The sequence below is a fragment of the Ursus americanus genome, chromosome 13 (assembly GCF_024610735.1).
Source record: "Ursus americanus isolate L20-20 chromosome 13, mUrsAme1.1.p, whole genome shotgun sequence".
NCBI lineage: Eukaryota > Metazoa > Chordata > Mammalia > Carnivora > Ursidae > Ursus > Ursus americanus.
The window spans coordinates 43,896,516-43,912,597 of record NC_142139.1 but is presented as its reverse complement, the minus strand read 5'-3'; the positions used below and the strand labels follow the sequence as shown (position 1 = coordinate 43,912,597).

Here is a 16,082-nt window from a genome sequence, read left to right as displayed (position 1 = left end):
TAAAAAGGATGAAAAATTGAACCTGTGTGTCTTGTAACTGTCAATCTAGTAGTAAGAATAGGGATCAAAACCATGTACAATATGAAGAATTTTGGAGACTAAGTGTGAGTCTGTAATTTGTTCTTGAGCTGATTCTCCCTTCCCGAGGGGCCTTGTAAGTTTCCCTGTTTCCATATGTGTGTATTTCTCTCTATGTCCATCATAATGTTGGGAACATTAAATAAATTAAGAACACAAATGTCCTATAAATCTCTCTAGCATGTTTTAAGTGCTAGATAAATGCTGACCCCTCTCCTTGTAAACACTCTCTGGGCACTCTCTAGAGTGGATGGAAGTAGTTTTTATAAAATAGAGTCATACCAGGAAGCAAGAAACTTTTTCAGCTGTTGTCATTCACCTGGGCAAGAGGACATTAGTGGAATGAATGACAACTGTTTGAATCTAGTTCAAACTGGAGCCAGAATGTGTTGAAAATATTCCTACCTGGATGAACTCCCTCATACCCTCACAGGTCGTGCGACCACAGGTATCATGCTCATTTCATCTCAGGATCAAAATGATGAAGCACCAGAACTAAGGATTTTACGATGACCTCTGTAATAGGAGTACCTTAATCTAACTAGTATCAATGTGTTTCAGCAGTTCGGATTGGAGCAAGTATAAATCACATTTCCTAGGTAATGCACATGTATATAGAGAAACCAAGAATCAGTGACTTTCAGCAAGAAAAACAGGTGAATTTCCCCCGTCTTACCTCACTGTTGAGCGCAGGTACTGATAGCCAGACGACCCACCAGTGCCAGCTTTGCTGCCCAGCATTCTGTGCACCATGCACACATGGTTATCTAGGCAAACACACAAATGAACTCCATGGATATTTTTCTGCCATTAGTTCTACAATTTTCTAAAAACTAAGGGTTGGTAATGATTATTGCTTCTGAGAAAATGTTCACACCTTATCACTTAGCCATATGGAAGGTTTGCATGTGAGAGCCAGATGAGACCAGTAGGTTGCCTGGCACCCCACTTGGTTCAGGCTGTATGCAAGTGACTCCATCCAACCTAATGATGGACTAGCCTGTGAACGCAATAGGGGAAGAGTAGGGCCGCATTATGTCTTTTCACGAACCCTCACCACTTTTGCCTTCATGGGTCCCTTCCTCTATTTGAAGAAAAAAAAAAGAAATATATATATATATATATACACACACACACACACACACACATATATATGTGTATATATATATATACACATATATATGTATATATATATATATACACAGACACAGACACACACATAGATATATAAATTATATTTTGAAATTGTATTGGCATAAAGAATCAGTTATGGTTATATATTAAGACATTCTATTTAACCTAAAGTTAATTTTTTCTTCTGATTATTAAATAAAACGTTTTTATGGGCCCCCAAAGGTAGTCTGGGCACTAGGCACTGTGCTTACAGTGTATGATGGGTAAATGGCCCTGGGAGAGAATAATTGTTGGGCTGACTTTAAAAAAACAAGAACAAGAACAAAAACAAACAAACAAAAAAACTCATTCACACACAAAGGAGGAAAGAAAAGATAGTAGGAAGGGGAGCAGACAGGTGGAGAAAAGGAGTAAAGGAATAGGATGGGGGAGAAGGATTATTGGGGTTGAGGTGGTGGTGTTGGAAGGTGTGGGGAGACTTACATCTCCATTTAGTCATGAGTGTGTCTATGTCCATGAGAGAAGTCAGCAACTGAAACGGCACCTGGAATCTAGGCTCTTCCCTAAAGAAGAAATTAATAATAAAAAGAAATCCAATGAAGCAAATCCAGTGTGTTTGGAAGGGCATAGTTTTATAATCTGTTGGCTCTGGAAACAAATGTTAACTTTGCCTCTTAAGCAAACCTGAATTACTCTCCCAGTCTCAGTTTCTTCATCTCAAAAATGAGGATACTACTACTCAGCTTACAGCATTTGTTTAAAGGGTCTAGAATATTCCATGTAATATACGTGAAGCAACCAGCCAGAATCACACCTAACATAGATTCTCATTAAAAGGTAGACATAGGGGCACCTGGGCGGCTCAGTCAGTTAAGCGTCCGACTCTTGGTTTCAGCTCAAGCCATGAGCTCAGGGTCCTGAGATCAGGCCCTGCATCTGGCTCCACACTGGGCGTGGAGTCTGCTTGAAATTCTCTCTCTACCTCTGTCCCTCCCCGCAACTCGTGCATGCATGTGTGTGTGTGCGTGCAGGCTCTCTTGCTCTCTCTCTCAAATAAATAAATAAATCTTTAAAATAAAAAAAAAAAGGTAGACATATTCCTACCTCAGATTCACCAGCTTTTTCTAGGCAAAAGATATTAAAACTTCTAGGCAAAGATATTAAAACACAAAAGCAAAAACTGCTTTTTATTTCCTCCAATACATATTTTTTTCCTTTCTTCATCTATGCACTCCCAGTACATTTTCTGCTTCAGATACATAAACCTGAGTGACATACATTGAGTAGGAGTTTAGGAAAAGGGTCAAAACATTTTGTTGATGTTTCTGAAGAAATGAATTCGAGAAGACTTTTTTAAAAATTTTATGTATTTGAGAGAGAAAGAGAGAGCACAAGTTGGCGGGGGGGAGGCTGAGCAGGGAGCCTGATGCAGGGCTTGCTACCAAGACACGGAGATCATGACCTGAGCCAGAGGCAGATGCTTAACCAATTGAGCCACTCAGGGGCCCCGGAATTTGAGAAGATTCAAAAATCAAATAAATACAACTAAGAGGTTCAGTAAACAGAGGTATTGTTTTTGGTTTTGTTTTTAATGTTTGCTAGTGTGCTCTCCATTGTTCTGCACATTTAATTTATGAAACATGAAGATGAGGCCTTCATACACATGGAGTGGGAATACGTGGACACTTAAGGGACACCTCACACACTTTAGACAGTGAGGACAATTTTACTTGAAATTGCAGAATAAAGAGAACAACAGTTTATAAAGGTGTTCTCACTTTATCCACTTTTTTAATTTCATAAAACAAAAATAACTACAACATTGTTTAATGATGCAACACATTTTATGATAGTTTCGACTTTAAAACTATGATTGCAATTTATAAGCTTTATAACTGATATATTATCGGTACCTTCTCCTCAACTTCTGTTCTAGTCTTCTAATTTGCTTTTACCTGTAAAAATATATCATCAAGGCCCCCTGAAGTGCTCTGTATGACAGTCGTCTTTCACCTGCAAGACACATAGCGAGTTTCAATTTAATGAGGAATTTAGGACAGTCATATTCATTCGGCATCATCACCTCAAGTAATTACGTTTTATATGTTTTTAGAAAACAATGTTTTAGTTTAGACTTTTTATTCCTTAGATTTTAAAAAGCTAATATATATATGTATATATATATATACACACACACATCAAATATATATGTAATATATATATATATACTTTCTCTATATACATACTTTATATAATATATTTGCATTTAAAATATAAATTATGCATTTAAAATTTTTAAAACCTTTAAGTATCATGTTAGGAAAACTTGATACAGAAAATACTTAAGTTCCATTCTAAAATAAATTTTTAAGTCAAATAGTATAACGACTAACTTTAAAAAAATGATTCATCCCGAAGGTCATTTGAAAGTAGTTTTTTTTTCTAATTCACTTAAAATTGCTTAAATTACTTAAAATCACCTGGCATCAAGGAGTACAACCATTATATAAAATCTCATATGTGTGCTCTACTAAAAGGCTTTGCTCTATCTGCAGAAAAACAAGATTTTGCTATTCTTTACAGAAGTTTTATAGAAAGCTGAGATGAACTACCTTAAAGTTTGTAGCATTTCATATTAATTTCATATGCTTCTATGCCTTGCACCTATGTTATAAAAATTAATTTTTACCTCTCTTCTCATTTACAAAAGATTTATAAGTACTTTGTAATAAAAATGTCAAGTACAAATGAACACAAAAATTTCAAACATACAAAAGAAGAGTTAAATAATGAAGGTATTGATGATACTGGTCAATGAGCTTCAGAAAATAAATAGCCAACATTAATTATGCCAGAAAGTCTGACTATGTGCTTTCCCTGGTCTGCTTGGGAAACTGGTTTCCTCTGTGAAGCCATCCTTGCCCTCAGAATACTTCTTCCTCTGCTCTACACTACTGTGCTGTTTACAATTAAACTGCTCGTCTTCATTTCCATCCCTATTACACTGTGAACTAAACTGCAAAATCGCGTTCCATTTCTCCTGGTCTCCTGCATGTCGAATATCTATCATGAAAGCTTCTGACTAATGTCTTTGAAATAAATTGGGCATGTAAACTTACCGCATAAGGTTATAACAGATAAAATTAACCCAGTTCTTGTTTTGATGAGTGCAATAGAAATTTTCATTTTATTTCCCCCACGTAAGGTTTGATATTTTGATCTCGCAGTCATACATCCTGCAGAAAGGACCCTTAGAATAAAATACTCACCTTTACTATAGAGATGTTCATGACGCTTCTCATCAAATAAGGAGAGTAACACCTCTTTTTGTTTCTGAAATTCAGCCATTTGTTCCTCTTTCTCCTCTGACTCTTCCTTAGCCTTGGGGGAAGATACTGCATCAATATCCCCAAGAGAGATAGATTCTTACTTCAGAAAACATCTCTTCTGAGAAGTAATAGACTCACCAGAAGCACAAAGGGTGCACTTGGAATAGTTACCATATCATCTAATAATACAACTTGGAAATGATGGCTTATGAGACGAGTTTTCCTCACACTCACTGGTTCTATCCTTTTAAGTTTGCGTGATTTGTTAATCTCGAATGTTATTTTCATAAATATCATGAGAAATGGACTTAGATGGGCAAAATCAGAGATAGCTGCAAGTGGCTGATCATGATCTAATTTTAGACAGCAATTTTTTAAAAAAGGAAGTAAAGTAATTCCACTTAGGAAAAGTTAAGAATTTTCAGTCAGAAAAACTATTAACTCTATTAAAATTCCATATTCAGTATTATATTCTGTAAGTATAATTTCTTAGACCTTTTCCACCCTCAGATATTTATTCCTTTGATATCTATTGATTCATTCAAGGAAATTCTTACACTTCTGCCTACTACAAATGCTTTACTTACAACTCAATTGAGCAGAAGCAAAGATCGGTTAAGTCAATTATTTTCAGTTTGTCTGAACAATCACTCATGGGGTGAGAACTTGTATGCACATTATTGTCAATTAATTATTCATTTATTTAGTAAATGTCATGCTAAGGTGATAGAGATAACATTGTGAGCAAAAACTGAGTTTCCTGATTTCACACAGTATAGCAACTGGTGGAAATAAGGCATTGAACAAATAATCATCTAGATGTTACATTGCAAGCGTGGACAGTAGAAAACAGGAGGAGGATGCCATGATAACCTACAGTAGTCAGGAGGTAGGGGGGAGATCTTTTTTTTTTTTAAGATATATTTATTTATTTTAAAGAAAAAAGAGGGAGAGTGTGTGCATGATTGGAGGGGCCGAGGGAGAGAGAGAGAAAGAATCTCAAGCAGACTCCCTGCTGAGCAGTGAGCCCCATCCCAGGACCCTGAGGTCACAACCTGAGCCAAAATCAAGAGTCGGGCTCTCAGCAGACTGCGCCACCCAGGCGCCCCGGGGGAGATCTTTCTGAAGAAGTTCTCCTTGAGCCTGAAGAATGGAAGGAGTTACCAGGGGAAGGATATTCTAAGCCCAAAGAATAACATATAAAAAGGGGCGCCTGGGTGGCACAGCGGTTAAAGCGTCTGCCTTCGGCTCAGGGCGTGATCCCGGGGTTGTGGGATCGAGCCCCACATCAGGCTCCTCCGCTAGGAGCCTGCTTCTTCCTCTCCCACTCCCCCTGCTTGTGTTCCCTCTCTCGCTGGCTGTCTCTATCTCTGTCGAATAAATAAATAAAATCTTAAAAAAAAAAAAAAAAAAAGAATAACATATAAAAAGACTCTGTGGTGATAAATTTGAAGAACCAAATTCATCTTAAAGAAATTCAATATGGCTGGGCCACATGAGATCATGAATCACCTTGAAGACTGTGTTAAAGGTTTTTATCTTTATTTTAGAAACAATAAGGAGACATAAACAGTTTTCATGCAAAAGCAAAATGTGATCAGATCTGCATTTTGAGAAGATTGCTCAAAGTGCAGTATGCAAAATAAATTGGAATGGAGTCATATTGGGGAGAAGTGTAGGATAGTTGAGAGAAATTATGAGACCAGGTGAAAAACAAGAGCAATTTGCATTTGATTCAGGTGGTAAATAAAATGGAGGGACTTGAGAGCTACTTAGAAGGTGAAATTGGTAGGATTTGGTGATAAGTTGAAGAAACAATTAAGGAAGAGGGAGGTACCAAGGATCAATTGTATATTTCAGACTTGACAAACTAGATGGTTTATAAGGGAAAAATTTCTTCAGTTTGTAGTAGACCAAGTTGATATGAGAGTGGAAGGAAGAAGAAATTTTCTAAGTTTGGTTTTATCATTATGTTTTTGAGAGGACCAGGAAGAAATTATAAAGTAGGATATGAAATATGTAATTTGAAATTTAAAGAGCTATCTATGCTGGAGATGAATGCCTGAGAGTTATTGGTATATAAGTAGATATTGAAACAGTAGGTATAAATGAGTTCATGTGGTGAGAGTACAGAGAGACAATACAAAGTGTCTAAGCCAATGCATTGTGAAATCCCACCACTTATCAGTCTGAGAAGAAAAATGAGCCAGTAAAGGGGACAAAGCAAGACAATAAGGGCCAGAGAATTAAAGGAAGACAATGTCATACCAAATCCAAGGGGGAAAAATATTCAAGAAAGAATAAGTAGTCATTATTGAATGCCACTAGGAGGTAAAGTAAAAAGAAAATGGCCATTGGATTTATATACCTAGAGGCCATCTGTGAATGATGGGACAAGAAGACAGACTGGTTTGGGTTGAGTGTTAGATGAGAGATAAAGAAATAATTACGCTAACCATGTTCTAAATACCTTACAGATATTCATCTAATTTAATGCTCATAATAGTCCTACAAGGAAGATACTCTTGTTTTCTATTTTACCATTGGTGAAAGTGAAGCAAAGGGATGTTAAGTAACAGCAGAAGTTCAGTGTCAGTCATTAAGAGGTGAAGGTGAGCCTTGAACCCATGCAGTGTGACTTCAAAGTTCCTGCTTTAAGCACTACCTGATACAGCCTCTCCAGATATACAACTAAAACAATTCTTTCAAACAATGTAGTCATGAAGAGAGGATGGGAAATGAAGAATCGACAATATTTTTCTTAAGATGAAAGAAATTTGAGCTGAGAGCCGATAGAAAGGGCCCTGCAAATTTACATGAGCCCAGGGAAAATTATCTGGTTAAATATATTTGGTTGACTGGTCTTTTGAGAGCTTACTTCTGTCTAGAATTGATCATGATAAGAAATTTTCAATGGAAATAAAAAGGTCTATTAATCTGATATATTTATCAAAAACAAAATCTTGTCTATAATGAACATCCTAACTTAATTTTATTGTACATAAATAAAATAAAATCAATTATGTAATATATTTCTTGCAGACACATTTGTGAAAGAAAAAGAATATAAGACAAATGAAAGTTTAAGAGAAAATTGGAGATTTGTTAAATAAAATTCTCAATACTTCTTCTATAATAAACTTATATTTACTTATGGCATCATAAATACCTGAATTTTTATGAATTCTTCCTCCAGGCCCTTGACAATGTTGTTTTCAAACTTTCCCCAGAAGTTAAATCCATGTGGTTCTAAACCTGGTGTTCTTTCCAGCCAAGCCTGAAGTATTATTTTTTTTTAAGTAAATAAATTGTAACATTTAAAATATGTAAAATACATTGTGCCTAACATTTATGAACTTGAAACAGGAAATTCTCTTTATTTTGAGAAACATATGTCATAAGTTTTTATTTATAAATATTTTCTTTCCCTTCAATTTCTTCATTTAAAGAATAGCCATTTATTATATTTCACTTCTTAATCTTTAAAGCAATCATATTGATAATACTGACTCTTTGTTTGTTAAGAAATATATTATTACAGAAATCCCAACTTTGTTCTATAAATCTATGAACATATCTAAATGCTATTTGAATGAAGTGTTCTGGTTTATTCTCAAAATACCTTATGGCTTAGGAGCTGAAGGAATTACTACACACATAAGATACGATCTCTTCTAAATGTAGGAGCATGGTATACTTAGCAACTCTGAAATCAACTAACTACTCGATTATTTTAAGAGTCCACAAGACTTTTTTTAATTTACTTTAATTCCAGTTTAGTGAACATACACAAGATTTTTTAATGTAAAAATGAAACAAAATTCATGCATCTCTGTGGATTCTCATTTAACCTATTTTTTGGTCTTGAAATTAGCTTTGTGATTCTTTCTCCTCCTATCCTTATGAGCTGTTTTTGGCATTATGTACAATATATTAACCTAAATCCACATTTACAATACCGAGGGGATTAGTGTGCATAGTGTAAGTCCGTGCAAGAAAATTTTAATTTGCGAAGGAAAAAAATCCTTATGAAGGAAATCAAGACCATATAATCTTTATTGAATAATTTACTTATGAAGAAACAGTAATCCTTCAAGACCTTTCACAGACCTGGAGGGAATTAAGATATGAAGGGAACAAATTCTCAAGACTATACTCTTAGTAATTTAGTTTAATTGAGAAAAATACACAACTTGTGGAACTGTTCAATAATGGAATATTTTAAAGAAGTAAAGCTCACTGAATAATTCACTACACTCAGCTTAAAACTCAGCTAATTACATGTTGTTTAGTAGGCTTGTTTAAAAGAATTGTTTTATAAGATGAAGTTATTAAATATTAACATGGCTGATTATATAACTATTTCTGAAATTTTCAAGGGAGTTCTTTATAATTTAAATATTTTAATTAGTTGAGCTTAAGTATTTTTATAAATTCTTTCTGTTCTTATTTACAATGAATGTGATGAAACACTTGAGTTTTAAAATGTTAATCTCCCAGAAGCTAAATTAACAAGACGTGGGGAGTTAGACTTTAAAGATCATATTCGCGCTTATACCTCCACAAGCTGCAGTAGTGTTTTCTCCTGCTCCGACTTAAGCAGCAGCTCATTATCTTCTCCTTTGAAGTTATCACGATAATGTCTTCTGTTGTAAGGGACCCTTAAACTCTGAAGGACACCTATCTTGTTTTCTAAGAGTCGGAATTGCAAACTCTGGAAGCCCGATGCTGGAGATAAATACTCTCTACGAATAAATGGAGGAAGGCAAGAGAAGAGAAAGAAGAGAGGGGTTGACATTGTAAATCACTGTAATGATTTCTTCTGTTGTGTGAGGTCATCGGTTTTACTCCCTTAGATATCACCAAGAACAGGGACACAAAGCTGCCTAGAGCTGGACCTGTGATTTGACCTTAACGAAGAAAGAAAAATGAGATACCTAGACATCATTGTTGCTGTCGATTAATCAGTTTAAAGATGGAATGTGTATATAGTCCGGGAACTGTCATATATGCACGTGCTTATTTATATACATACACACACATACGTATAGACACGTGTATGTTTACGTATTTGTGTACTAATTTTTGTCCTGAGATAAAGACACGTGGACGTTGAGCGATATTTCTTATTCTATAGTGCTAAAAGATTCTTTATAGATTCAATCCCTCCTAAAATTTATATTCTTGGATATCATCATGGATCTCACTATCTAGTATCATTATGAACACCAATGAGATGATACCAGTAAAACAAATAAGATATTGCCTCACACAAAATCGGCAATAAACAAACGTTAGGACTCTCACCCCACGACCACCCAAACTCTTACATCCTTCTAAGCTTCCTTCATCTAATTGGCTTTAAGACTTCAATTTTTTAAAACCACCACAAAGGAATTTTACTACATTTCCCCTCGACTGTCACACATGTTGGAGACAATGCCTATTACATCTCTAAATGCACCAGATGTTCTTAAGAAATCTCTTCTCCAATTTTGGTATGAAAAAAGCTTTTTTTAAAAAAAAAAAAATATATATATGGCTTTGGCTGCCTGGAAATGCAGAGCTAACATTTATAGTTCAATCCAAAACTTAAACTGAAACTTTTGCTGATAGGCTTCCCATCAACTCTTGTTTCTCTTTTATTTTTAGTTTGGAATTTGTTTAAATTTAGTTATATGTATCCTGTCAGTCATGTTAGCCTTTTTGATAAGTCATCTAAAATTCTTTTTAATAGCTTCTCGGCCTTTTGGCTAAGATCAAGGGTAAAATCCTTTTTAGATAAAAACAGGGCGCACAACCATGACTTCAAAGTAATCGATCCTATTATGTTCGTATGCAAAAGTGAGTGAGGACATATTTTTACTAACTTCTCAAATGCTTTGTGATGAAGACTCCCATGTGTTTGCAGTGACACAGTGTCCGTGGGACAGGCTCCTTACACAGCACACAGCACACACGTTCCCCTTTACCCCACCGGAATGAAAGGGCAAAATGCCACTGCCCTCCTACAAAGCCACGGCCCCACACCTGAAGTCATTGAAGTCCAAGGCTGTCATGGTTTCCAGGACGGAAAACTGCTGCACCAGGAGTTTCAGGATCACCACCACCCGGTGCATCCGAGTAACAACCTTCAGCATGTTCCTTTCATCCCTGACCTGACGGTTCAGAAATGAAACATCGAGTAATCAATCCCAATTTCTAGAAGATACAGAAGAGCCTATAAACAGCAATGTACTCCCATTAACTTTCTCTGTGTAAAAGAGGAACATTGGAATTAAAATGTGCCATACGTATGTATTGAATTCATAGCCACTCCAAGTTGTGTGCAAAGATGGTCTGCAAAATAGGAATCATTTCTCTTTCTTTGAAAATAGAAAATTATATGGAAGCAAGTGAGAAGTCGGTTTTGGAACACAATGGCCACTGATGTCAAAGTATATTTCTCTCTTAGTTGGCTTAGAGAAATCAAGGTCAAGGAAACATGGAAACTTCTGGGTGAAGATTAAGCAACACCTGGATAAATCTGTTCTTCACCAAGGGCCCCAAAGCTGCCATTAATGTAAATGGGAATTGTATTCACATGTGTATGAAGAGTGTTGTGTGTGCAGGGTTGAACTGAAGCAGGGGCTCAGAGGCAGGGGAACCAGGTTGTCCTTTGTTTGGAGAAGGCACCTGGGAGCAGGAGGAAGGTGTAAGGTGGGGAAGTGCAATTTGGACTTCTGCTCTGCTCTCCTCCCACTCTTGATCCTTCCCGGGCTTTCCCTCCCTATTCCCCTCCTCCTCCTCTCTTTTATCTTTTTCTTTCTTCTTCTTTAAGATTTTTAAAATTTATTTGAGAAAGTGAGAGAGCAAGAGCAAGAGAAAACGAGCAGGGGGGGAGGGGAGAGGGAGAGGGAGAAGCAGACTTCCCACTGAATAAGGGGCCCATTGTGGGACTCGATCCCAGGACCCTGGGATCTTGACCTGAGTCAAAGCAGACCCTTAATTGACTGTGCCACCCACGTGTCCTCTTGATCTTTCTTCTACTACTTTTTTCCTACATCCTCTCTCTTCTTATTTCACTTTCTTCATCATTGTTTCTATCTTCCCATAGCAAAAATCATTAGAAATAAAATCTTTAAAGAAAACACACACACACACAAGAAAGAAATACAATTCTGGTACCTATTAGTTAAAGGATTTATATTAGCAATCTTGGCAATCTACTATCCTAAACAACAACTTTCTTTAAGGGCAAATAAATAAATAAATAAATCAAGTTCTAAACAAGGGCCCGAAACTGAAATGTGAAAGGAATCTTAAAGCAATGTGTAGCTCTGAGGTAGCAGAGGCACTGGGAAAGTATGACCAAACTCTTCGCCACTTGGAAGGGTTTTTAAAATGTTTCCATGAAGTAATAATTCCATCATTCGATGGTAAGTTTTTCTAGTTAACAATATTCTACATTCTCAAAAAAAAAGTATAAATCCACTATTGTGACATAAGAACTCACATGGCCATTGTGAAAGATCTCTCGAACAGAATCTAATTCCCAGAGGATTTGCTTAAACCAGAGTTCATAAGCTGTAATGAGAAAAATCATTGTCAATTCCAAAGTTATGGGAGCTTTTTTGACCATAATTACATGAAAGACAAGGTTAACACATTGAAAAAGAAATAAAATGTAATTTTAAGACAATAAATGCCAATATAGCCTTATATTTATGTTACAAACACAAATAGTGATAATGTTATAATAGCTGTCTTTTATTGAATGTTTTACTGTGCCAGCCATGTAATCTATATGCTGAAGCATATAGTCATTATTATTATTTTTATTTCTTTCAACAAATAAATTGTCTAGGTCTTTTAAGATATAACACCTAATCTAATTCTAATTTCCTGTGTGGAAGCTGGAGGCATATGGGAAAGCAGAAGTGATACTCACCTCTGTCTAGAAACCGAGACATTAATAGTCCCTAACCTGACGAATATGAGAAAATTTAGTTTTATGGAGGCTTGGAATATTACGGGGAGGACAAGCTTGTGAATAGTCTAAAACTTCATCCTACTCATCTACTTCCCTCAGTACCTAGCACAGTGCTTGGCGTAAGATAAACATTGGGTGATCATTTTACGAATAAATCAACTAAATAGCCAGTGTTGTCATTAGATGAGCATAGAGTATCAAAAATCTTGGAGATATCTGGTGCTACTGTATGGCTAAAGGCTATGTTTCTGTACTAAATAGAGATCAAATTGTAATTTTAAATTACATTTAAGCAGACTTCTAGGGATCTAATTTTCATATCTGGACCAAGAGCAAATCAAATGTTTATTTATCAGTTTCTATATCTTTTTATTCAGGTTTAACTTTGTGTGGCTATTTCCAAGACCCACTGACCACACGTCATAACTGAAGGATGGAAGGACAGTCTCCCTATCAAATCATGATAGCTCCCATTCATTGATGCTCGTCTTGTGCTATACTTGGACTAAGTGCTCAATGCACGTTAGCTCATTTCCTCTTCACAAGAACTCTAGGAATAAGAAGATAATATAATTGTCTCCATTTTACAGATGGGGAAATAGAATTATTGGTCAAAAAACCTGACCAAGGTCACACAATTTATAGTGGTAGAGATGGGATTCTAAACAATTTTCTGATTCCAATCTGTGCTAACTTGCCATGATTCCTCTTCTATTGATTTTTGTCTTGGGCCAAGTCACCAATAAAAACGTAAACATGAATAAAGGAGAGGTCACACATCAACTCAATTATTTTCCATCTCTATTTTTTTACTCTAAGGAGTTGACCATTTTAACCAGTTGAGGCAAACAAGCATTTGAGGAAAAGTCACAAAGAACTGGTAGGGAAAGAAAACATGTCTAGAAGTGGGACACAGACTAGTATGAATCATTGGACCTGGTCAGACAGAGGACACTATTATGTCACCAACAATCTTAGAGTAAATCTTAATATTCTGGGGTCATGGACCTTATTACATATTCATGAAATTTTGCACATAATTTCAATGAGTTCAGGGACTTTCAAAACTCCTGAAGTCATGGATTCCTAAAAACCACCGCCCAGTGGTTAAGACGTCTGGAGAGAATAAAGGGACACTTTAGACAAATTTTACATTTCTGTTTAGTGCCTGATCTATACACAATTATGTAGAGTCACAATAAATTTGAGTGTCTATTTCTTGAAAATAGTTCATTTTATTTTTTTTAAGATTTATTTATTTATTTTACACGGGGGGGGGGTGCAGAGAAAGGGGGAAAGAGAGAATCTCCAGCAGACTGCCCACCCAGTGAGTAGCCCGATGTGGGGCTTGATTCCACACCCCTGAGATCATGACCTAAGCTGAAATCAAGAGTTGGTCGCTCAACCAACTGAGCCACCCAGGCATCCCTTAAAAATAGTTTTTTGTTCCAACTTGAAAAACAATAACAGCTTATCTTGCCAATTCTTTGTGAATTCCAAGAGATAGAAAGTTCCCCTGGATTTAAGAAAGAGCTAAAGTCCTACCTAATCCAGTTAGCAGTGAAGTAACATAATGAAGACTGTTATAAATTCTAGAGGGATGCCTTATGAGAATTTATCTGGCAACAAAATATTCTCAAGCATTTCTAAGGGAGGTGATTTCTTGATCTTTCACCATTTTATAGTTACAAAAATTGTAGCTTTCCTCATTATTGCTGGGAAATGCCTGTGAAATAGTTTCTACCCAATCTTCTGTGCAACTTACCTTGATGAGTTATGATAAAAAGATGTTCATCATGGATTTTATTTCCTTTTATTTCACTTTGAAGTTCCTGTGCATTCAAAACCTTTTCCAACTTGAAACAAAAAGAAAAAAAAAGAAAGAAAGAAAGAAAGAAAGTAAGAAAGACTAATTTTTTATAAACTTCCAGTTATAAGATGGATAAGTAATGGGGATCTAATGTATAGCATAGTGATTATAGTTAATGAATTCTATTATATTCTTGAAAGTTGCTAAGAGACTAGGTCTTAAATGTCCTCACCACAAAAAAGAAATGGTAATTATGTGATACAATGCAGATGTTAGCTAATGTTATGGTGGTCATCATTTTGCAATATATAAGTGTGTCAAATTAACATATACCTTAAATTAACACAATGTTATACATCCATTATACTTCAATAAAGCTAAAAAAAGATTTTTAAAAAGAAGGATTAATTTTGAAGTTGTAAAACTTGTTTTTTATCAATTTTAATAAGAAGTAGAATACAATACTGAAAAAAAAATCCCCAAATTCCCAAATTCTCCGGAAGCAATCTATTGCCTTTTAAGTAATGCATGAGTCTTAATCATAAAGAATGAGTTGAATTTATGATTTTTATCATCATTATCTTTTCAGAAGAACTTATATTGGTAGGATGCTATAATAACAAGTACTATTGCACTCAATGAGAAATCATATCCCTTCTGTACTCTTGAGAGGAGTATGATAAAAGCTTGGTGACTTACTTAGCTCACTGTTTATCTTCTACTCTTTTATTCCTCAAAGAGCCTATTCTAAGAAGATCTTAACATTCTTTATCAGCTCACCCCTAGACACCCATCCATGAACACGTCAACGGCTCTAAACATTTCACTTCTTAAAAACTATAGAAGACAATCAGGCCATATTTATTATCTCCAAATACTGCATTTGTAATATTCCTTTTTCATTTACTAATGGTTTCAAGAAAACATGTGTCTTCAACATTTCTACTTTACGACAAGGGATTTAAAAAACACATTATTTCTGGGTCCATTTGCAATGATCTAGGCTGGGATATAGAGACCATGTGCTATTTACACAAGTTGTGCAATATCTGCCAGTTATCTACTTTATCTTATCATTTACGCTCTTCAGCTCAAGATTCTGCACTCTGCTTGTACCGTCCCTCTGTCAGAGAGGTGAATTTTCACCTAGGAGTCTAGGAGTCTCCTGAATTGTGATACAAAAGTTGAAAAAGCATACATTTGCGTCTTTATGTCTGGAAAACTTTTTGGTGACTGAGTAAACCAAACCAAACCAAACCAAACAAAAACCTCAATTCATGAAAATGTCACATCACAGATTTTAGCAGCTACCCATGGAAACCAAGCACTGTAAGCACTCTACAACTCACATGCAGGTAGTTGCCGTAGATAAGTCCTCCTTTGCTGGCTCTATTCACACCGGTTTGTGATTTGTCTTCATCATTGCCTTCTATGGATAATTTTTTAAAAGCACATCTACAGATGCAATAAGGGAGGAGAAAAACAGGCAATCTTGAGAAAGCATAACAACTAATAATAAGAGTGATCAAAATTCTCTCACTAACTGATTTTCAAGGAGATTTTTAACAAGAGAAGAAGAACGGCAATTGTGAATGCTTTCGAAACTCAGAAATTGAAGTGATCTTACTTGGCATTTCTAAGAGCCTGACCATCCTTCAAATAGAGGTAAATACTCACCCAAAGTTGTTTCCTAAAAATGGGCACCCGCTCATGGTGAGACCGCACCAGTCTGCGAAGCGCTGAGGTTTGACTGTGGACG

At 35.8% G+C, this 16,082-nt stretch overlaps 1 protein-coding gene across 2 annotated transcripts in view; it reads right to left on the bottom strand.

The window, feature by feature from the left end:
• TDO2 (tryptophan 2,3-dioxygenase) overlaps nucleotides 1–16,082 on the bottom strand; it is an 18,775-nt gene extending 2,693 nt beyond the window's left edge. For both annotated transcript variants that reach the window (XM_087866537.1, XM_087866538.1), the window contains exons 1-11: nucleotides 16,001–16,082; nucleotides 15,673–15,778; nucleotides 14,279–14,369; nucleotides 12,037–12,107; nucleotides 10,572–10,699; nucleotides 9,100–9,286; nucleotides 7,711–7,818; nucleotides 4,482–4,593; nucleotides 3,168–3,225; nucleotides 1,696–1,775; nucleotides 755–845 (exon numbers count right to left, since the gene is read on the bottom strand). In XM_087866537.1, the coding sequence (XP_087722663.1) occupies nucleotides 755–845; nucleotides 1,696–1,775; nucleotides 3,168–3,225; nucleotides 4,482–4,593; nucleotides 7,711–7,818; nucleotides 9,100–9,286; nucleotides 10,572–10,699; nucleotides 12,037–12,107; nucleotides 14,279–14,369; nucleotides 15,673–15,778; nucleotides 16,001–16,035 (1,067 nt within the window). In that variant the 5' untranslated portion in view covers nucleotides 16,036–16,082. The remainder of the gene's footprint in view (nucleotides 1–754; nucleotides 846–1,695; nucleotides 1,776–3,167; nucleotides 3,226–4,481; nucleotides 4,594–7,710; nucleotides 7,819–9,099; nucleotides 9,287–10,571; nucleotides 10,700–12,036; nucleotides 12,108–14,278; nucleotides 14,370–15,672; nucleotides 15,779–16,000) is intronic.